This window comes from Branchiostoma floridae, chromosome 10, assembly GCF_000003815.2.
Source record: "Branchiostoma floridae strain S238N-H82 chromosome 10, Bfl_VNyyK, whole genome shotgun sequence".
NCBI classification, from domain to species: Eukaryota; Metazoa; Chordata; class Leptocardii; order Amphioxiformes; family Branchiostomatidae; genus Branchiostoma; species Branchiostoma floridae.
In genome coordinates, this window is record NC_049988.1 from 16,159,608 (window position 1) to 16,183,620 (window position 24,013).

General features: G+C 42.9%; 1 protein-coding gene and 1 non-coding gene across 2 annotated transcripts; both read right to left on the reverse strand.

The window, feature by feature from the left end:
* Positions 1-159: 159 nt before the first annotated feature.
* Positions 160-22,156, reverse strand: LOC118424965 (telomere-associated protein RIF1-like). The gene is made up of 31 exons (XM_035833775.1): positions 22,033-22,156; positions 20,753-20,909; positions 20,191-20,269; positions 19,865-19,956; positions 19,608-19,645; positions 19,056-19,156; positions 18,685-18,792; positions 17,898-18,074; positions 17,505-17,597; positions 16,710-16,916; positions 16,167-16,250; positions 15,909-16,020; positions 15,224-15,376; positions 14,583-14,693; positions 14,222-14,284; positions 13,798-13,898; positions 13,343-13,429; positions 12,797-12,873; positions 12,166-12,270; positions 10,537-10,612; positions 9,915-10,022; positions 9,481-9,630; positions 4,006-4,099; positions 3,480-3,601; positions 3,161-3,315; positions 2,918-2,963; positions 2,591-2,793; positions 2,039-2,240; positions 1,420-1,652; positions 832-1,006; positions 160-249 (listed from the first exon to the last, which is right to left on the reverse strand). Exons 2-31 carry the CDS (start codon positions 20,866-20,868, stop codon positions 160-162), a joined length of 3,558 nt encoding a protein of 1,185 aa, XP_035689668.1. The 5' UTR covers positions 20,869-20,909; positions 22,033-22,156.
* LOC118425193 lies at positions 11,061-11,183 on the reverse strand. The gene has a single exon (XR_004832284.1). It is a non-coding gene; the product is annotated as a U5 spliceosomal RNA (small nuclear RNA).
* Positions 22,157-24,013: the final 1,857 nt, after the last annotated feature.

The window sequence follows — 24,013 nt, forward strand, 5'->3', positions numbered from 1 at the left end:
GTGTCGGTTTATCCTGGGTTTACGCAAGTACGCTATCTACGGGTCATTGACCCTTAATGTCTTGCGTTGTTCGATGTCATTTAGGTCCTCAATCAAAGAACGTGTAACAGTTTTACGTCGACTTTTCTTAACCCTTCTGTTTGTAATTTATTCGGCTACTTATTTGATGTTGTTCATGATTTGGGACCGCACGCGGTCAGACGTTCTCCGAGTTGCGCTCCCACCACGCTTTTCCAGCCCCCATATTATCTACAATTTATCAATGAATACGTGATAATAAGGACGATCAATTGTCATGTTGATTGCATTGTGTAATCACTGCTCATTAACGACCAAAATTTGCGTAAGATTTCTTACGTAGAAGGCTTTCGCATGGGTGTTTCGATTACGCAGGGGGATATTTCGCAGTGCGTTACGCAAACTTTCGCAGTGCGTTCTGCGAAATTTCGCAGTGCGTTACGCAAAATTACGGACTGCGTTCTGCGAAATTTCGGAGTGAGTTCTGCGAAATTTCGGAATGAGTTCTGCGAAATTTCGCAACACGTTTCGCGCAAACTGACGTATATTTCGGGAGCGCCGCTGTATGCTCCTGTGTGTTGTGCAGTTTTTGAACAGTTACTTATGTTGATGAGGACGAAAGGAATAGTAGCTGCAATATACATGTATGTCGGTAAGCTATCTGTGGCTTTGAAGTAAGTCTAATTCTAAACTCTAAATTACAAGAAACCTCTGCCAAAACAAGTTTGAAATTCCTTGGTTCTTGGACAACTTAAGCAAGATCCAGGAAGGGGCTGAGATGTGTAAAAGCTGCTGAAACATATGAAGTCCCACCTCTTGTTCTTCCTCGCTTGCTTTCTCCGTTGTCTCGGGAACGTCCTGTTTCTTGGCAGGAAAAGTTATCTCCTTCTTCTCGAGTGGGGATGGTTGGGAGGCCTCAGACAGGAGCTGGGAGTACTGGGTACCATCTTGGGACGCATCAAGGTCATTGTAGAGGGCAGGAACAACACTGTGGAAGAAAGATTCTTGTTTAAACAAACATGTAACAAGGAAATGGTTCTACATCCCAACTGGATAGTTGATAAATGCTTCATGGTACACACCGGTACACATTTCATGTGTATCTGAATAGCTGTTACAACCACCCTTAATACACCAAAGTCAATGTAGCATGCTGAAGACAACGTAAATCTTAAAGTAAAAAAAAGACAAATGATGCAAAAACATTTTTTGTGGCAGATTGGCCTCAAGAGAAGAATAGTTTTTGCCAACCTAGCAGCCCAGATGGATCCTTTGTAAAAAAAAACTATTGTACATTTGTACTCTGGCAAGACTTGCAATGTAAGCACATTTTCATTCTGAACAATACGTTAGTCTAGCAAAGATGGTTTAAAAAAACAACAGTAGAAACCCAGGGTGTACCATCTTTCTCTCATTCTCTCCTTCTGTCTCTCCGTCAGCACCAGGGGTTTCTTGGGAGACGGAGGGATGAAGACGAAGCCGTCATTGCTCTGTTCATCCACATGCAGTTTCCTCCGGACCGCTGCCTTGGCGGGGGACTTTGCCGGAGACTTGGCGGGGCTGCGGGCGGGGCTTTTTGACGGACTCCGGAGCTGAGCATGTACGGGGGATCTGCTGAATCGTGCTGGAGAACCCTGAAATATATCCCACATTAGTTCATCAAGATTGAAAATTAATAGACATGGGCACATGGGCTTCTAAAAAGTTGGCTGGCACGAACAATTTTAGTTGTGGACACGAACTAATATCCCTTGAACTAATATCCTTTAAAAATGTTGCCTCTAAAAGCTCTAAATTTGGCAAGTATGAAGCAAATACATCTACATACCTCACATGAAATACTGGAGCATAATATCTAATATCTAAGTCAGTCTTTCTAAGTTTCCAAAGAGACCAGCATTTCATTAAGAGAATCTTTTTGATTCAATCACTCACTTACTCACTCGCTGTCTTCCTTGCACTTCCTTTCTCATAATGTCACTACAATAACTTCTAAAACTAGAGACCAAGATACATTTACCTTAGCTCTCATTCGTAGGAAGCTCTCCCTCATCAGTTTGGGAGAACGAACATTTGGGAGGGAGAAATCCTGCGACGGCAGACTGGAAGACTGGGACTCCTCTATCTGTTGGGAACTGCTCGCTGACGGCCCGGCGGTCGTCTGTACCTGCCAGCCTGGCAGGCTGATGGGGGTTTTGTCATGCACTTTGGTCAGCACAGGTCTGGAGGTACAAGGAAAATAGGGTTAGGGCTGGGTTCTTAAACGTAACAGGTACAGAGGTTTACTTATCATGAGGCCAAAACTATTCAACAAGTTTCTTTTCATTAATGCCAGAAACAGGGCTTAAAAAGATTTTGGACTCGTAAAATATGGGAATACGAAATGTGTGTTTACAAAGAACTTGTGAGCAATGCTTGTGCAGTTAAGATGTTTATTTTGTGAAGATTTAGCTTTGAAAGTTTACTTATGCGAGTTTCCCATGATATATGAGTGTACATGTATGGTAAATGAAGCAGCTTTGCTTAACTGTTACAACCTTTTCTTAAAATTGACCCTCAAATGTTTTCTTACTTCAGTTCCTCGGGATACACCAGAGACTCGGAATTCGCGAAGGTGGCGTTCCAGAAGAGCAGACTCTGGTTTCTGATTGGCTGTCGGCTGTGCAGGAACGTGTGCTGAAGTAGCGGGGACAACGTTGCGAGGAGTTCCATGTTGTACGGACCGCAGTGTCGTGACTGGATGCTCGTGAGAATCTCTCCCCACAACTTCTCAAGCTGGGGACAAAGACAACAAAATTTCAGATGCCAGTAGAAAATGTTTTTCATGTCTCCACAAATTTACCACTTTAGTCTAATATTAAAATAGAGATCGAAAAGGAAAAGACATCGTATAACTTACCTTTTGCATGAACTGTGGTGAATACAGCTTACTTGCAGTTGCACCCCTAAACATGTAGTTGAGAAGAAACAGCCATTAAAAATCCATTTGGGTTAATTTCTGTAAGACTGACTTATACTATCTAAGTAAAAACTTCTCTACAGCTACTTGCCACAGTATATCGTGGTTTACATGAGCAATATGTGAAGACAAGTGTTCGTTCTTCCACAAAAACAACAAATCTAAGATTTGAAATCCACTTACCGGGTTGATCTTTCATAGAATACTGCAATCTGATTGGCCAGTTTACCCAGGAGGGAACCAATCACAGCAGGTTGATGGATGTGTCCAAACAAGAGAGATAACACGTTGATCACGCCTCCACCAATAGTGGACAAGGCTGCCGCTGTAGCTGTTTTCTGTAAAAGCAGAACAAAAAAAAAATCTAGCATTAACTTGAGTATTATAAAAGATAGCTATACTGTATAGATGTTAAGTAGTTTTAATCGACTGTGTTAAGAAAGGAAAATCTAATGTTGACTCTTTGTTGTTTTAACTTTACCTTTGACCTCAGAATGCTTACCTCTGACCCACTGATCTGGTGCAGCTCCTCCATGACCTTTGACACCAAGGTCACCATGGAGGTCAAGTTGCCCATCGTCTTCTGTTGTTTCTTCTGTTGGAACTTGGCTGGACTCAGGGGCACTAGTGAGAACAGAAGACATTGTGACTTACGACTGTAGTTGTAAACATGTCATACACTGTATGTGAAAGTGTCCAAAAAGTATCCAAACAAAAATAATGACTAGTATGTCCTGATTAATGACTAGTATGTCCTGATCATGAGATACAAAAACCAAAGGTTCTGCTGCAGTACCAATATTGAGAAGCCACTAGGGCTATTATCGTACTTGCCCTTGATATTAACCCCCCCCCCCCCCCCAATAGCAAATATTGTATAGATCTATCTAAAGCTTCGAGTTATGATGTTCACAAGCACAAACATGCACACGGGCCCGGGCCCACACACATACACACAAAAAAAGCAAAAACATAACCTTCTTGTCAAAGGCTAATAGCTTGCTGTTCAATCTAAGAAAAGCACTTACTGATGACTTTGTTCTCACTGGTGATTTCATGGAAATCCACACTGTCCAACATGGTCTGCAGAAGGCTCACTGCAGCTTCCAGGGCCTGGGGGGTCTAGAAACAAACAAACAAATAAATAATTAACCCCCAAGTATTTACATGCTCTCCATTCTTCTCAGAAAAACAATCATGAAAATATCATGATAGTATTAAGATATTTACAAACTTTAAGTCAGACTTGTACAAGTGACCACCTCTACATAAGCATCAACTTGCCAATGTGCCCACTATTTAGTGATTGTCTCCTGCATCCCCTCTGTTGTCAGTCAGAGAATGACTTCAGGTGTATCTGAGCTTGACACCCCCATGTGCCTCACTTGGTAGCTCCCAAAGTTCAAAGGTCACCGGTTTCCCATGGTTCCTCGCGGCGCATGCGCACCAGTCTAATTTTTTGAGCGATTCTGTCAACCCCCGGTGTTTCCAGCTCCTGAAAATGGGTTCTAAACGCGACAAGGAGCGTTTTAAGAACCGTACGCGGGCTTCTTCGAAGTCTTCAACTGCTGGGCGACACGCTAGAAGCGGCCGAGGAGGCTCGGAGCGGCGTTCCAGCGAGAGACGGCGCGAAGAAGACGGCGCTTCCCCGAGAAGCATGCGCCGACATGTGCGCCGGGGCGGGCGCCATGACAGTCGTCAGCCTTCTTCGTCACCTTCGATGCCGAGATTGAGCGCTGTTCGCGGTCTTTTGGTGGCTGCTGAAGTGCACCAACCGCCGAAGTCTCCCGCTCATGAAGAAGTAGACCTGCCTCCTAACGTCGAAGTGAGCGAGGAGGAGAAGAATGGCGAAGAGAGCGACGGCGGCGGTGACGGAAAGCGAAGGAAGGATGGCAACAATAATGGCGACATCCCGTCAGAGCCGGAGCTGGTTGATGCTAGCGGCGTACGTATTACTGCCTTGGAGAATAATTTTTCATTACTTTCAGAGAAGTTAGATGGGCTCCAAGAGCTGATGATGTCGCAGTTTTCGCAGCCGAAGAAACGGCGGTCTGCGTCTCCAACGGGGTCTGCGCCGGGGAAGCGGCGGCGGCGACATGACCGGCGGTCCCCAGCTCGAGTCGAGACGGAGGAAGAAAGTGTGTCGGACGTCTCGGAGGGCGAGCAGTCGGCATGGAAGCCGTTCGACCCGACAAACAAGACCGTCAAGCACCCTTGGGTTGCTGACGACAACGTGTTGGAGGAGACGGAGAAATACTTCAAGCACAGCAAGCAGTGTCGCGGGGCTGATCTAGAGGCTTGGCAACAGAAGTACAACTTGCCAGACAACGCCCCATCAACGATGGTTGTACCGGCCTTCAACGAGAACGTGTCCAGGGCCGTTCTGGAGAATGACAAGAAACAAGGTGATGTGATTGTTTCTCACGATAAATCTCTCAAGTCGGTGCATACCAATCTAGTGCAAGTTGGAACTCCATTGATCAATCTCTGGCAGTTAATCCAGCGTTCCAGTAAGGATAGTTTTGAGGAACTGCAACTGGACATGATAGATTGTGTTGGCACAGCTCTGTTACTCCTGGGTTCAGCCCATTCTCATCTAGCTTTCACACGCCGTTCTTTTATTGCCGAGTCTTCTCAGAAGACCTTCAGGGATCTGTTCCGCACCCCGTCAGAGGACAACAACTTCCTGTTCCCGCCTGATCTGGGAACTAAGGCAAAGGATTTGTCTTCGGAGAGCAAGGTGCTCTCTGGCATGCTGACACAGGCAGAGAAGAGGCAGACCAGCTCGAGACGAGGTGGTCGTCGTACCAACTACAGAACGGCAGGGGGCGGCAACAGAGGTTATCGCTACAACTACATGCCGAGGCCGAACTACAGTAGGCCAAACTACGGCGGGTCTCGCCAGTACTACAACAAGAGTTCGTCCCAGTCTTTTCAGAAGCAGGGGGACGGGAAGAAGTCAGACAAGTAGAAGTTTCATCCTTGACAAGAGAAGCACTTCGGCGTTCGACCGACCTTCAACCTGTACCCGACGACTCTCAGCTACTTCACGGGGGCAGGCTAGTCCACTTCCTGCAGCAGTGGAAGCAGGTGACTTCAGACCCCTGGATTCTACAATGCGTTACGGGGTACAGGTTGGAGTTTGCGACAACGCCGCCAGTACAACAGAGAATTCCACACTGCAGACCAAGAAGTCCAGAGCAGGTGGAAGTCCTCAGCGAGGAGGTAAGAACTCTACTTACCAAGGGTGCGATAGAGGAGGTTGTCTACAACCGCACCCAGTTTGTTTCAACTTTGTTCACAGTACCAAAGAAGACGGGAGGTTTGCGACCCGTTATCAACCTCAAGCCACTAAACAAGTTTCTACAGGTTCGACACTTCAAGATGGAGAGTCTAGCCATTCTGAAAGATCTCATCCAGCCAGGGGATTATATGGGAAAGATCGACCTGAGAGATGCGTATTTCACCATCCCAGTAGACGTGGGCAGCCGCAGATTCCTGACGTTCCAGTGGCGAGGTCGTCTGTACCAGTTCCGCTGCGTCCCGTTTGGGATGTCGAGCGCCCCAAGAGTGTTCACGAAGGTACTGAAGGTGCCCGTCGCACTTCTGAGAAGACGTGGTTTCCGTCTGATCGTCTACCTGGACGACATCCTGATGTTTGGCCGATCCAGAGAAGAGTGCAGAGAAGCACTGATGGCAGCGCTGGAAGTACTGTCACAGCTAGGCTTCGTTCCGAACAGAGAGAAGTCAGTGTTGGAGCCAACACAACGCATCACCTTCCTAGGGTCAGGCGTAGATTCGTCACGAATGGTAACTTTTCTTCCCGACAACAAGTTGCGGGAGTTACAACAGCTGGCGGACACTACCCTGTCTGCAGTCGTGCCCGTCTCAGCGAGAGAGTTGGCGAGTCTGATAGGGAAGCTGCAAGCCACAACAGGGTCAGTTTGGCACGCTCCACTTCACTTCAGAAGTCTTCAACGCCTGCTCATCACAGTTCTCCGAGTGACAAGAGGAGACTGGGGGCATCCAGTGCCGCTGACAGAGGCAGCGCGAGAAGACTTAAGGTGGTGGAGAGACCTTCTTCCAGACCACAACAGCCGCCCAATCCTTTTGCCCACAGCGGACATGGTTGTGGAGACAGATGCGTCTACTGTCGGATGGGGCGGATTCTGCAACGGCATCCACACAGGAGGTCGCTGGTCTGCAGAGGAGAAGACAGCACACATAAACGTGTTGGAACGGCAGGCTGCATCCATGGCAGTTCAGGCTTTCTGCAGAGACATGGAAAGCGGACACATCAGAGTTCGCTCCGACAACTCTACGGTGGTGGCATATCTAAATCATCTGGGAGGCACAAGGTCTCTAGACTTGCTGAACGTGACCTTGGATCTGTGGCAGTGGTGCACAGACAGGAACCTGTCCATATCAGCAGTGCACATCCCAGGCAAGGAGAATGTGCGAGCGGACTTCAGTTCTCGACATTTCTTCGTGGCCACAGAATGGACTCTGGACCGGCATACGTTCCTGAGTCTGCAGGCGAAGTTTCCACTACTCTCCAAGGGGGTGGATCTGTTCGCGTCCCGAACCAACCGTCAGCTACCTCAGTACGTTTCCTGGCACCCAGAGCCAGAAGCAGTGGGGACGGACGCCTTCACGGTGAGCTGGAGCAGGTGGGAACTGCCGTATGCCTTCCCTCCTTTCCTTCTGGTCGCACGGACACTCAGGAAGGTCCAGTTAGACGAGGCTCATCTGCTTCTCATAGCTCCGGTGTGGGAAACAGCTTGCTGGTATCCAGTTCTTCTAGAGATGTTGGTCGAGGAACCAGTTCTGTTACCTCGTCACAAGCACCTTCTCACGCAGCCGGAGTCCGGCAGAGCGCACCCAGAGGGGGACAAGCTTCGTCTAGCCGCATGGCATGTTTGCGGAGACAACATTCTGAGTACGGCATTTCGCCGGGAGTCAGTAAGATATTACTGGCCTCCTGGAGACCAGGCACACAGAAGCTCTACACAGCAGCCTGGGAAAAGTGGAACAGCTGGTGTGGTGAAAGGAACATTGATCCGGTTTCAGCACCTGTGAGTGAAGTTCTAGATTTTTTGCTGTCCTTATTTGACAAGGGTCTACAATATAGGACCTTGAATGTTTATAGGTCCGCCATTTCAACAACTCACCTTCCGGTGGAAGGTCTACCTTTAGGTTCTCATGCTTTAGTGAAAAGATTCATGAAAGGAGTGTTTGAACTACGACCAGCCTTACCGAAGTATCAGTATACTTGGGACGTGAGTAGAGTTCTAAGTTTATTAAAGTCCTGGTCACCGGCAAGAACTTTGTCGATCAAGCAACTTACTTTGAAATTGGTTATGCTGATAGCATTGGTGTCTGCAGGCAGGGAACAATCCCTCTCCTTGCTGGATGTTAGATACAAGAAGAAGACCTCGGATGGAGTTTGTTTCACCATTAACAGGTTATCAAAGACTTCTAGGCCTGGCAGAGTGACACATGACATTGTTCTACCTAGTTTTCCGCGGGACAAAAGAATTTGTCCTGTCTTTTATTTGAAGGAATATGTTTCTAGAACTAGAAGTTTTCGTTTGTGTGACAGTTTTTTGTTTCGGGCAATGGTGGAACCTCATCAGGCGGTTGGCTCTACCACCATTGCCCGGTGGCTAAAGTTAGTCCTCCAGGAGGCAGGGGTGGACACTAACAAGTTTACGGGCCACTCGACAAGGAGTGCAGCTGTCTCAGCTGCGGCATTAAGAGGAGTTTCAGCCAAGGACATAATGAAAATGGCAAACTGGTCTACTTCATCTACGTTCGAGAAGTTCTACAGGAAACCTGTCAAGTCTTGCAACTTTGGCCGTAAGATCCTGGCCTCAGGCTACGAAGTCACCTGAAGTCATTCTCTGACTGACAACAGAGGGGATGCAGGAGACAATTACAAATTGTACTAACCTGTGCAGGACAGGTGTAATTGTCCTTGCATCCCTCGTTGTCAGGCAGACGCCCACCCGGAGAGAGGCGGAATTCTACATGTTCCTGTGAAGTCCCTCCCAACACTACTTCGGCCAGGAGTTCTGCAAACAGTAGACTGGTGCGCATGCGCCGCGAGGAACCATGGGAAACCGGTGACCTTTGAACTTTGGGAGCTACCAAGTGAGGCACATGGGGGTGTCAAGCTCAGATACACCTGAAGTCATTCTCTGCCTGACAACGAGGGATGCAAGGACAATTACACCTGTCCTGCACAGGTTAGTACAATTTGTAATTCTTTGGATTTTCCACTTGATCCAACCATTCAAAGAATCCAGTCTATATTGGATTACAAGAATAAACATGCCGGTAACAAACCCTACTTGTCATACTAGGACTGTTTTCTTGTTTACTAAGTCTCTTATACGGTAACTAATGATAGGTTTCCCTATACATTGCCATTCTACATACATACATACATACATATCCATACGCCATTCTAATCGTAATATTCTTACAGTCTAGTATTATACCTTTAAACTGTCGCCCCTCCACACATGCAGCAGCTTCAGGCAGAGTTCCTCACAGCATGTGTTTTCTGGCGCCGTGGCAACCATGGCGGCACACATCGCAAACGACTGGTACAGATCACTCCAAGTCCGCAGCGCTGCTTTCAGAGACGCCTTCACAGAATACAAGGAGAAAGTGAGGGACAAAATGTTAAACTGTGGATATACTTTTAGTTCGGAAAGAACCACTCTTTTGTCATTCTGATGAAGACTTATCAATAAAAGATTGAAACCAGTAAATCGTTGTCTCAGCCATCGTCCTTCTGATGTCTTATCAACCACACCCTAAACACATGCTGTGTTGCATTACGATACTGTTTCATCTGAGAATTCAATGACACAACAAATTCTTGATTTGCTGCAAAATAGAATTGCCACAAACTTAGTCCTTTACTTACATGTGGAAAGTCTTCTGCTATGAAGATGTGAGATGCTGGGAGTGTGAGAGCAGCATACAGCGCACTGAAGTCATGCTCCAAGGAGTCCCCCTGGTTAACCTCGTTATTCTAAGAAACATGAACGACTGATTAGTTACAAAAATATACTCAGTCAAACCTGAAATGATGACAATGTGGTTATTGTGGCCACTTTTTGGTGCTTGCTTCAATTACATTTACCACGGACCAAAACATACTGTCTATAGAACCTACATGTATGTGTCTACTGTGACGCTTTTCTTCAAATCCAAGTACACAGACCTGACTGTACTCACATTGTTAGTCTTTGCCAGTTTTGTTTGGTAAAATTTGCCTGATGCAATGTTAACAATAGCTTTTTTTGTTGCATTTCAAATTAACATAAGTAAAATCATACATGAAAGCAGAAATGATCACATAAATGAAAAAAGAAGAAACAAGAAGTGACACAACCACAAAAATACAAAAACAGAAGACCTATACTTGGGAAGATACCACAGATCTTGAAGACACATGTTTTTATTTGCACTCACTAATACTAGTCATAGAGATACACTTCTGTACAGACTGTATTTTACCTGAAAATCTTTGATCTAAGACCCACCTGTCTGACATGTTCCAGGAGTGGGGAAGCCACACTGCTCCATACTCTCCACAGGCTTTCCTTACAGGGCACAGAGCTGGAGAAATATCCACAACCACAAGTTTTATTGACACAACAAAAAAAGAAGAAGAAAGGAAGTGGATACATAGTAAATCTTCAAACTAAACATAAGGCAATACAATCAGGCATGGGGCTAGACATGAGTGTCACCATCTTTTCTAATTACAAAGCAATCTTTTATGTATTCAACCTATCTTAGCATTATGACAGCTGTCGGATCTAAAGATATTGTCAAATCTACTTCTGGTATCGAGTATCTTGAAATCTGTAGTATTTAGATATTTATAATATTTAGATATATGTAGGAATGTGAATAACTCATTGCGTAACATGTCATACATAGAGCACTTCATGGCATAGAAACAGGGTTAGTTGCTAGTTTCTGTTCAACTAGTTTCTGCCAGTCTGGACAATATTAGCTTGTGCTAAGGTATGTTGGGTGTGAACTTCTTTGGTTTATTAGGAGCCCCGCACAAGGCAGGGCAGAGAAAAATTGTTTATAGACTCATTGATTGTTCCCCTCCACGGAAATCTTTAGTAAAAGGCGAAAGATTTGTGCGTGGTGGTTTGAAGGGAAACCAGAGTAACCTTACATGAGTCTGCAATTTTGACCTGATAAAAAACGTACTCATTCCTCCTGTGGCAAAACTACTAACACAAAATCCTTTTTTTGAAGAAAACCATTAGCCCAAAGTGCATTAAAATCTCTCCATGGTATGCGGAATAGTTTATTCTGAATTGTCACATACAAATATATAACAGTTTCCTTCTTAACTCCTGCAAATATTTGACCGAAAGTTTAAACTGCTTTTTGTTTGTAAATGCCAGCACTGGGAACAAAGGCTTCTGGGAAATATGATAATTAGATGCGGGTGTGCTGCTGTGTCATGAATTCATTAGAGGTAATCTCCAAGCAGATCCTACGATGGCATAAGATATTACTAAACTGGACAAGGAGTGTAGTCAGCCAAGAGGTGTACTATTTATTGCCCGGTAGCCAAACACACTCCTAGGCTGGTTTCACTCCTATGCAATCGAAGGATCTGCTTGGAGATTACATTAGAGGCTTTCATAGACTTACTTTTCACAAATAAAGAGAAACAGAATTTGGTGCAATTGTTCGGTATCAAAAGGACATAAAGTGTGCCAATTTTCATTCCTATTCCTTGGGTAAAAGTGGTCTTGGTAATATAAGCTATTCACCTTTAAGCTGTGATCCAAGGGAATACTTCAATTATAATATTTTTCTATTTAATGTACTACGTGTGTATGAGAAAGACGATGGGACTTACACAGCTGTTTTGTCTAAGGTCTAGATTATTTAATGTGTATCTAAGATACAGTGATGTTCATCTTCTATCATACATGTATTTTGGATAGGATGGACAAAACCTTTGGTTCAAAGGAACTTTAAAAATATTTTCATACTTCTAGATGGTGTGAGAAAGATGGTGTGACTTACTCAGTCATTTTGTCTAAGGTCTAGATTCTTTAATATTTTGGACAGGATGGACAGATCCTGTGGTTTAATGTTACAGTATTGTGCTATTTCTATATGGTGACACTTACTTGGCTGTTTTGTCTAATGTCTGGAGCACTGACTGTGAGAACCCCAAGAAGGACGTTGGTCGGCTGGCTCCACACGACACCAGGCTTTGGAACACTGTGAAGTACCTGGAGATAACATGCAATAATAATGTCATCACATCAAAAAACTACTATCTACTCAACTATCATGACCATAACATCCCCAGACATGCTGTTAGAAGGCTCATTATCGAACTTGACTTTCATATTCCTGAATTCTACACACCAGATATCAAGATCCATTCACAGTTTTTCGGACCATGCTTTCCACAGACAGACAGACAGACACACAGACACAAAACTGTCATCTAAAAGGTAACTTTCTTGAGACTAGAAACAATTTGTATTTAGGAAAAGTTGTTTTGTTTTCAAGATATATTAAGTCATCATCTTTGCTTCTGTGTTTTATCTATCTGTAGCCATAGCCTACCTGTGTTTAAGGTGAGCACGTTAAAGAACCCACCACACTTATTAAAAAAGGTATGGGTCCTTCCCGATGTGGGTGGATCAAATAAATCTGTTTGGATATGCAGCTAGTACTCTTCAGTACAAACCTGGTGTGTTATGCCATAAGGCAGTTTACCGAGTATGTAATACAAAAAGCCATCCCCACCTTTCCTCAGTGCTGCACTCCTTAATCAGGTCTGGACTCTCCAGTAACACCTGGAGTAGAACCAAGGCTGGGGTTCCCTGGAAGAAAAAACACAGCTTTGTCAAACATGTTGTCTACACGAGTTTTAAAGAAACGGTTTATTTTCAGTAAAACATTACAGTGGGCAGATTGTATTTGTAGATAGATAAATATTTCAAATGAAATAGATGGTTTAACTGGGGTGAAAAATGATTTCCAAGATTTTGAAAAGAATAAATGTATGCTTCAAGCAAACATAAAAACTTGGTATTGACCAACTGTTAATGTCTTCTTCTGCTTCTGATCAAGTTATGCACAGACTTCCTAAAATTGAATTGTGTAATTTCATGTAAGTGTATTTTTGCCTGTTACCGTAAACTCCTACAAGACACAGTAAAAGTGCTGTTAGGATAGATGAAAAAAGTAGGCTGAGAAATCAAAGTATTTTTAAGTTGCATAAAGTGCACCACTATCAGTATTTTTCCTTAGAATTTCCACAAAGGCATAAGCAGCAGTCTGTATACTTACGTTCATGACATCCTTGGAGCCTCCGTGGCAGTAAGACGTTGAACTCAGCACCTTCTGTGGGAGTCTGGACATGTCTTCTAGGAGTTTCTGTCAAGAGATACACACGGACACATCAACACATAAACTGATACACACAACACTGGAAATCTGGACTATCTCTTTATATATTTCCACAACATTCATCAAGGCAGAAAGAAAAACATCATAAGAGACATGTAGGGTTCAAATTTGGAATGCTATCTGAAAAAAGTTTATGATTTGAACTCATTTACACTCCCATTTACACTCCCATTGAATTTGCTAAGAAATGCTAATTCAACAAATGCTATCTTTATATTCAGACTGTATAATCATATCAAATACTTTACTACACTAAAACAGAATATGCATTTCTAGGCATGGGTGTTTCTTACAGAGCATAAAGTTTCCAAATGTTACACATGTAGGTTACTCACCAACATCACATTGGCCCTGAGTTTTCTCGAAGCGACGACCTCTTGTATACAGGAGAGATACAGGGAGAACATGTTGGAGATCTGAGAGTCTTTCCTGGGCCCTGAAGAAATGAATGAGAAACGATCAAGAAACACTATAGACTTGCAATATTGTATAGTCAAAACTGGTGTTTAAAAGAAGCTGCTAACAGCACAACCGAATTAAATGTAACACTAAGGCAATCAGAGATGGCTGACTTGATACCTGTACTGATTTTGGGGTCCTTCCAGTCCCGTACAAAAAGATATTGGTAATCACTGAAAACATACACACACACACAAACCAAGGACACATACATGCACACACACACACACACATATAAACATAGCCCCCCAAACAATACTTCACATCAGACCCAACTCCCAAAAGTCCAAGATTACTGACCTTCTTGCAGAGCTTGTCTGATGTGTCCAGTCAGCAAACTCCAGATGTTCAACACTACAGGTTCTGAAATGAGACACACATGACATGTAAGAATGTCAAGTATTTGACTATTTTACTTGAAAACCTTTTCCTCAGGTCCTTAAAGCAACCCAAAGGCTTCCACATTAAAACAAGTGTTCTTAAAATTGTTTTACAGACCTCGATATCTAAAGTATGCATAGTTCAGGTTAACTGATGCTGCAATAGCAAATCTCTTTAGATTTACTGTATTTTATGTAGCTGTCTCAGAACACCCAGTGGAATCTCAATAGAGATGATGGTGTTGTTGAACACTTCTCAAGAAAACACTATTATTACGTACCCTGAAGGTGAGGGTTTACAGTGCACATGACCTCCTGTGTGGCCCTGATGAAAGTCTCCGCATGTTTGATGAAGAAGGCTGGAGATGTGATCAACTCTTCCTGTAGGGGGGCTGCAAATATAAAGATGGCAAAATTATAGTACAATGCTAAACTTTTTTCCAACACAAAGGTATACACGGATCAAGTTTTTAATGACCACTGTCGTCTTCTTCAGGATCAAAATTGATGAGATGTGAGGTAAAAAAATTATTTATATATCAAGCTTTTGGCTACACAAAACTAATCACCAGCAGATACAGACCTTAACAAAGAATTCAGTATGCAGATATAAACTACCCTAATGTGAGAATTGTTTTGCAACACTTTTTTTTGCTGAAAGGGCGCACTGTCCCTTTTGCGGTATTAGAAATTGAGCATTTCAAAGCCTGAGAGAGAAAATTTCTGTTTCTACAGGCCTCAAGAAACATTCTGAAGAGACTTTGGTCAGGCAAGGTGGCAAGGCTCTTGCAGACTTACAGAGTAAGTGGGTGCAATTTCAAAAGTATTAGGACACCGTGCCCCTTTATTTCCCTGTGTACAGATACATAAACTATAACAATGCTTCACACATAACTTCCTAACAACAGAAAGCAAGCCTTACCTAGAGTGAGCTTAGCAGCAGCTGCAATACCAGGTTTGCCCAGCAGGTGGAGCAGTATCTCGGCCCCCACCAGTTGGACAGCCTTGCTGGGTGGATGCGCCCCTCCCAGACGGGGGGTCCGTGGGGTAGCCGGCCCTGGCGCAGCAAAGGATCCTGGGGAAAAATGAAAAACGTTCTTGCAACTTCTTTATTACCTTTGCCAGAATGGCTAAGGTAATATTTCTTTCTTGCTGCGCTAACAGGCCAATAGTAAAAACATACAATATAAAACACACAACAACATTGACACATCAAAATCAAACATTTGTAGACTGGCTATAGTTACAAAGTTGAGCTTTGTTCCAACACAAAGGAAGAACTCACCATGAATTTCCAACCTTCGTCAGATGTCTGATTCACTGTTCTGATGTTCTGGTAGTTGGAAGTGTGAAGACATCAGGAGCAAATCGTAAATGGCGGGAAGACGGAATCTACCACTGTTCATATCTAATTTTGAAATCTACCACCATTAATATATAATTTCACTGACTGCCTGGACTGTCGGTGCAGTGAATCTGACGTCTGACAAAGTTCGGTGTGATTGACAGAAAATTCATGTTGAGTTCCTTTTGTTGTGTTAGAACAAAGCTCAACTTGGTAACTATGTACTCTACCAACACAGGTGAGTTGTAGACTGGCTGCTTACCTCTCCTCTGTGGAGTTTGATTAAGTATCATCTTGCCTCCTGCTGGAGTGGCTGGGGTGGTAAGAGTTCCTGGTGTGAGACCCAGGCAGAACTGCAGTAGGGGACCACAGACCTAAAAATAAAATACAAAGTACATCAGTGTGATACTAATTACAGAACTTACAAGTGTCTGTAGATGAATTGGTAATGAATGTATTCACTTGGAAGCCCTTCTGACTTTTATAAAATAGGAAGAAAGACCTGAAAAATTGAACACACCTGTTCAAAGTTCTGGGACAGGTTGGGGCCAAGTGCCCTCGCCAGGTGCCACCAGGTCTGGAGTCGGACCGTCACTACAGACTCCTGTAAATGAAAGGCAACAAATTGATGACATGACTTCATCCATGAAAAAAGTATCTTTAGGAGGAGTCCCTTATTCTCCAAGCAGATGTTGGGTGGAAGGTCTTTTTGTTTTCTGTCTGGGTTTGTTAAAGCCAAGCTGTCACAAAATGATTGGACCATCCATTCCAGCATCTCACTCAGTGAAACTATAAAGGCAATATTTTTGCAAAAATAAAAACTTTTTGCCAAACTACTAGCACAACAATACTAGACTCGCCCTATAGTATTGTGTGCTAGTAAAAAATTACTCATATTTACAATGAACAGCTAATATCCAATCCAAGCTCTGATTGGCTACTGACAGAAAAAGAAGAAAGAAAAAGAACACACCAGCAAAAACAATATGCTTTACAGGGGAAAAATAATTTCATACAAAATTGATCAACATGTCCATCATATCCTTTGCAGAAAACAACCAACCTGTTTGGTGTTGTCCACCAGTATGGGCTGTAGTAGCAGCTTCAAACGTTTGGCGTTGGAGATCGTGTCTGGGTTGGTCGCAAAGTTGTCGATCAGGGACTTCCATGCTGCGTGGGAGGCCACGCGGGTGTCGATGTAAGTACTCTTGAAGCCCTGCTCTACGATGCCTAGAAGTCCATTGATGACACTTCCACCCTTGTGGATTGACTGTGTTGGGAGGGGAGAAAGATAACACCACCATTTACATTTTATAAGCACTGTATGTCTAGTAGAGGGAGGCCAGGCAGGAGATGGGGAGATGACATCAAGGACTGGACAGGCAGTTCCCTAACTGTCTGCACACAGAACAGGAATGGATGGAGGAGACTTGTGCTAGAGGTAACCATGGTCCCCGACCCTCCTGATGAGGATGGGACTAGAAGGAAGGAAGGAGTATGTCTAGCCTGGGTACCATCCGGATATCAGTTTGTTCTGACTTTTATTATACACTATACGCTTCTCTGCTATTCTGTCTGTGAACCTTGTCATCTCTAACGTTTAAATCATCCAAATTTTGGATGAGGGCACTGGATTGGACCGAACTACTACCCAGATGGTACCCAGGCTAATGTCAGCAGTGGAAGCCAAACACATTTTATTTTCAATTGTTCATTTAACCACAACAGAAGAACAGAATTGTGTACAGAGGTCAAAATGACATACTCCAACTTTCCCACATTCTCAGGCAAACAGAAAGCAACTTTCTCTTAATCAAAATTACAGGGCTTAATGTCTTCCTCTGCTTCTAAGTCCTACCTTTCCCAGTAGCGTAATGATGCTCGCCCAAACTTTTAGTACAAACTCTTCATGGTTTGGCTTGAACAACTTGGTCAGCTCTGGGATCAGAGTCTGGAAAAGCAAAAAACAAAGTTACAGAATCTAAAATGCTCCTTCACCTTTATCTGTGAGGTAACCTATATCAAATGTTTTTGAAAACAGTATTCACGGATATCAAGTCAACAGATACAGTGTAATATTTTCACTAGCATTACCTATACCTTAGGAAATAACCTTTTTTTACACAAGCATCACATTTACTTTGAATATTGGAATAAAAGGAGAGGAAAATGTATAAATGTTTGGAATAACATATTTCAAAATAAGCAAGAAGCTAGTTTAATATATAAAATGAAGCTTAAATCAACTCACAGATTTTAAGTCTGGGATCAATTCTGCTACGATTGCCTCTTGCTGTGACATCATGGCGGGAAGTCCAGCCTCCAGCGCTGCCGCCGCTCTCTCACGGACTTTTGGCGCCGTGTGCGTAACGGACAGAAGCACGAGCTTACTCCACTGCTGTGCGTGGACAGCCATGTCACCTGGTACCTGAGAAAGGGGGAAACTTTTTTAGATCAAGAAATCACGGATTCTCCTGTGCACTCAAAACAAGTCATTTGCCAAGGCGGGTCCTAAGGAAGACCAATTCTGGATGCACATGAACAGCTACAGGGGCGGAACATACTGGCATGGAGCGCTGTTTCCTCCTCTCCTTAAGAAATGTAGTGTGTCCAACTCCCTACCTGTACAGTTGATGGTCTCTTGCGCCCCATCTTGGGAGGATTAGGTGTGCTTGTATTTCAGATGTCTAGGTTTGTGTCAGATCTCAAGCTTCAGCTAGTATTATGTTTGTATACTTGCATACTCTCTTCACAACCAGGGACTGAATGGTGAGAAGCCTACAATAGGCAGTGCTGAATTGCAAGGGTGGCTACTTGGTGCTGATTTAGATGACTGTAATTAACCCAGGACGACAGCAATAAACTCTAGCTTTACCCTAGCTAATACACTGATCCTATTGTCTACTTCTGTCGAAACTTCTGTGCAAAAATTAAGAAATGCAAATATTTGACAGACATGTGTCCACTGGCTGTTATTGGTTGAATGCTTATTTTGATTGACAGCCAGGACTAGATCCGTATAAAGAAAAATGGCAAACCTGTTCAAGTAGTCTTCTGATGGCGATGAGAGACTCGTGTTCGACACTGACGAACTGGAAACTTCCAGAGTCTTTAACGGCTACGATGGCGTTCAAGACACCCCCCAACTGAGGAAAAAAATACAATATGTGTCATCACCATATACATGTCAAAATGATTTCAAAATTATTTCTTGAGCAAAACTTACAACAAAATGTTAATGTCATATTTGTTCTTGGTGGACCAGTTACTTAAGCAACTGCAAATGATTTTGGAAACAAGTGTCGCTGACGAAAGATGCCGGATGACTGTCTGAAACGTCTGACCATTTCCAAAATCATATCCAGTCGTTTGAGTTACTGCTTTTTGTTGTACACTGGATAGTTCTTACCTCTTCCTTGATGACATGAGAAGGGAAGTTCTGCTTAGCGATGCACCACAGTGCTCTGATAGCTGTGGTCTTGTCTTGCACCTTCAGGGTGGTGCACAGGACTGGTGGGGAGAGAGCAGATGTTACTCTCAATTGTAAATTTTGCACAGGAAATGCGGTGAAAGATGAAATACACTTTTTCTATCAATGTTCACAATACTACCCTGAAAGAACAAAATTAGTCGTAGAAATCTACAAATTTTTCCAAGCTTTTTACAACTCAACGACCAACAAAAAACAATCTTCTTGCCTTGGGCGTCCAACCCCTTTATATACGAAAACGTTGGACAATTCAGTCAAAGTTAAAGCCCTCAGATAGTTTAAATAAACATAGATTTAAAATAGATGACATGTCCATGCTCTGCATACCACTGTTTTACTTTGCAATTAGCCCTTGGTCATGATCTTGCAATAAAGTTATCTATTCTCAAGACACCCAAGATCTTGTAAAATCTAAGACATTTGGAAAGGTCTTCTTAATTCATAACAGTGAAAAGTAAAAATGGTACTTACCTCGTAGCAAGCTCCTTGCAAGGTCGTCTGAAATAGACCTGGATATGGAGAAAGACTCGTGTCACAAGAGTTTACAACTTCTGTGCTTAAGCTGTTGGAAAATGGGACATCTACATGTACATGTAGTTTTGTCAGAGACAGATAAACGCACACATGCATGCACACATACATACACAGACATATACACAGACTAACACACACACACAGACACTTACACACACAGTGACACGCACACACACAAAGACACACACACTTACTTTGAAATCTCTGCATGGTGAAGGCAGAGCCCGAGAGCTTGCAGAGCAGTCTGGGATACTTCAGTGTTTGTGGCACCAAGTTCAACATCAGCCTGGAAAGGGGTAATAATGACATCATGAAAACACAGCCACATAAAACTTCAGATTGTACAGTAGAAGCCATTCAACTTACACCCCATTTGCCAGGGTAGTTTGTTCAATTATCCGCATGGTGCAACAGTGCAAACCGTCTAGCTAGACCGTACCGGTTTGGAATTTTGCGGCACTTAACAGAAGCAATAGAGATCTTTCCCTCCATTTGTAAGAGACAAACATGCAGTCCTTACCTGCAGCCTGGGCAGCAGTTGTCCTGACAGTTTACTGAGACTGTGGGGGAGAGTCCCACCTCCATCCTCACGCAGATGGCTGCAGACATGAACAAACCAGGGTTAGGCAAGTCCATTGGCCCAAGTGCCCAGGGCAAGTGAAAGTGCTGATTGGACAAGTGCATGTACTTACTGTACTTTCCCCATTGGGCTAGGGTGCTTTCTCTATGGATAGATGCAGACAAAACTTCTGCAAATATCCATTGTAACCCAAGCAAGCAACTGTTCCTTACCCTATGACACCCTTCTATCATTGTCGAAGCCTTTAACATTTTCTTTAACATTTTCCAATAGCTACTACTAGCAATCCAGACTTTCACATCAATTCACAGGTAAATATTATTGCTCACAACAATTATATGACAAGTCTCAACCTTTTCAAGCTGCTTACATTTCTACCAGAACTCACACACTTACTATTTGGTTTACTGTCTGTTGTTTCCCATCATGACTAGGTTAGCAATTTTAATAGTTTACGCAAAATTGTTAAGTATCTAAAAAAACAACTGCAACCCCAGCTTACTCAATAAGCTTGGTGTATGAGGAGACCCTGTCTACATCAGGGTTTGACTCGGCGAGAAGGTTCGATACGAGCTCCTTTGCGCCACCGTCCCCCGCACCCACCACTGTGACCATCATGGTGGAACAGGCGACCTCTAACCTCTGTCGTGTGGCAAAATCTGTGGGAAGATCAAGATGTTGGTGGTGAAAATCTACTAATAGTTCATGAAAGGTCATCTCTACTGGTACAGTGGTAGGTTGTTAAAAAGGTAGATGTTGCTCTTATTTCCAGAACACGTGACCTATATATAAGCTCTTATTTCCAGAACACGTGACCTACATATAACCTCTGTCATGTTGCAAAATCTGTGTCAAAAGAAATTGCGGGCCAAATTTGCAAAGCAGATTTTGAAAGCTCATGATCTGCAGGTAGCTCTGTAAATGGGCAAGGCAGATGTTTCTCTTCATCGTCCTCTTCCCCTTCACTTTAACTCAACGCTTAATGCTCTGCATGAAGCACAGTGCTTTGTCAGTAGCTGATATTCATGTAGTACAATGTGGGTATGCTGGGTCTCCCCTTATCTTTTTGATAGATGAGAAATTGTGAATATTGACCAATTTTGCATGATTCAAGCATTAGTCACATCTATAGTCTACCACCAACCCACCCCTATGTTGGAATACATGAATATTCTTACATCCAACACTTGGGATAGTGACAACATGCAAGGCAAAGAGGAGGGTGGGGAGGGGGGCGTGGTTTGACTTCTGAGACTTTTTTTTCACATTTCACTGATGCAAATAAATTATGCATCAGTCATTAACACTACGAAAAAAATGAGCTAGACCAAGGCTAGACTTAGACGTATAATCAACTTTCTATACTGGTTGCAACACTTCTTTAGAAGCCTTGCTACATAAAATCAAGGAGGTTAAAAATAACCTCCTTGCTATAAAATCCAAGAAGCATATTTTTTTCCGGAAGAACGTGTTGCAACAAAAAACAACATGTATCTATAAAATTATACGTAGAACGAATTACCAACCATTCAGAATAATAGATCATACTTAAGAGAAGAGTAAATACTAGAATACTAAATACGTAGAACAAATTAACAATATATTACTTTTCGTTCATTTCTGCAAAGATACAATTTTTTGCAGTCATGCATACAGTCACAGCTGCAGCTGAGGGAAGATACATGCAGGCAGCTAAATTCAGCCTAATTTTTGTCTAATTTCTTCACTACAAACACTTACAACGGACAAAAGTGTAACCTGTATGTAGCCACATGTACTTACCTAATATGATATGACCATATCTATGCCAGAAACCACAGAAAACACAGTTTTTCGGATCCAAATATCTCTCCAACAGCCTGGCGCCTGGCAATATTTTCGCGGGAATATGCCGCGCCAAATTTTACTGGGCATGCGCAGTGACGGGAAAATGGTGGCTCATGGGAACTTTTTAGATCAAGCAACTTTTCTAAAGGGGTGTTTGGTTTCTCAAACGGAATAAAAAAGGATAATCTGTTTGCAAATCTGCCTTTATCATTCAAAAATACTAGTTATAGTATTTGATACATTACTTAGTTGAGACATTTGTTATATACAAATATATATAGGACGATTTCTCTGATAATTTTTTTCTACAAATAAAACTTCCCCCAGACGCGGAACCGTCGAATTTTAGGGTCAAAGATCATTGAGATGCTTATTTGAATATTTTTTCGCGCCATGTGTAGAGTTCAAGCCTGGACTCGCCCACTGCTGGAGAGGGGGTGTGTTTGGTTTGTGCAATTTTACGAGCTATCGATAGACGTCGCCATATAAAGTTAGCCAGAACCTGGCTAGCTGTCACTTTCTGAAATACGTGGTCTCTTGTAACCTGTAACTTTAATATCATGTTCCACTTTGAATTTGGCGACAAACCTTGAATGATGATACTGTAATGATAATCTTTATTGCAAGTTCACGTTGAGATATATTTACATATTGTGTTTATCACATGGTCATCTTGCATGACATTTAAATGTGTCCTACTTTGACATTTTCTTATAAATATTGACTGACTGTATAGTGTTAAATAGAGATTGGCGTTTGTTTTTCGAAGTGGCCTCAGCGAGTTACGAGTGTGGCAGCCAAAATTGCGAAAGCATGTTGACCAAGGGCATTTTCTTGTTGGTATGATAAACCTGGCCGTCCTTCAAGGCATTCTATTTAAAGATGTCAACGTCTTGTGTTTAGGTAACTTAACTTCGGAGAATTGTGAGAAGGACTAATGAAATAATCTTATGTTTCAAGGTCAGGATCGGTCGTCTTTCTACATCAACAAACCGATGCTGACTGTCAATCATAATTAGCGGTTCAACCAACGATAGTCATGGCCGATGAGAGAGGGACTGCATGTCACGGAAAATGATTTGCATTTCTATGATTTTATGTTTCATTCGTACATTTGACCGAAGTAGTGGGGCCATGGGAATTTGTATTCTATGAGACAAATCGGCACTATTTTGAACTTTATTTTATTTCTGTCATTTTTACCAAGGGTACCTCAGTCGGTACGTCCACCAGTTTGTTGGTCATTTTGCACATCATGCAAAGTCTGTTTTCCCTCTGTCTTCAAGTATCCTCCACTGCAGATCTGTTTTCATTTTGATAACACTAGCATCCCTGTTGCAGTTGTTTGTGCAGAATCTTGCAGCTTGATTCTGTGCCCTTTCCAGTTTATCTTTGTCTTTCTTTGACTTTGTATACGGGTCCCATAATGTTGTGGCATATTCGAGGTTTGGTCATACCAGTGACGTGTGTGCAAGTGGTTTTACCCTGACTGGGCATGCCCACAAGCTAATGTTAAACACGTCCCTCGACGTAATTTTCCATTTTCCCATGACCTACCCGATTACGTAACTTAATTTCCCATGACCTTCAACTCATACGGAAATAACAATAACAACTCGGAGTTGAAGTTGAACTTTATCACTAGTGAAAAATAATTCTTCACTAAAAATTCATCCAACCGTGTTATGATACACTGTGATCACTGTTTGTCTTGGTGGCTTTCTTAAAAGATTATCATGGACTTAAGATGTCTTAACTAGCAACAAAGAACCGTCTGCTCGCTAAGATCTTGTTTTGTAACGGGCACAGGTGTTCCAGACCCCAGGCTATAGCTTGAGGCATCAAAGGCACCGCCTTCTCACAGAACATTTCTTGGTTGAGCAATGTAATTACATGGGTTGTTTCAGGGCATGTACTTGTGCGATCATTAGATACA

Bases quoted from the DNA above. Each gene is read 5' to 3' on its own strand.
- LOC118424965 (XM_035833775.1), bottom strand. From the start codon at position 20,868: ATGATGGTCACAGTGGTGGGTGCGGGGGACGGTGGCGCAAAGGAGCTC. The intron at 12,271-12,796 runs GTGGGGATGGCT...TGTTATCTCCAG, and splicing joins GAGTGCAGCACTGAGGAAAG to GTACTTCACAGTGTTCCAAA. The intron at 250-831 runs GTGGGACTTCAT...GATAAATTGTAG, and splicing joins CAAGCGAGGAAGAACAAGAG to ATAATATGGGGGCTGGAAAA.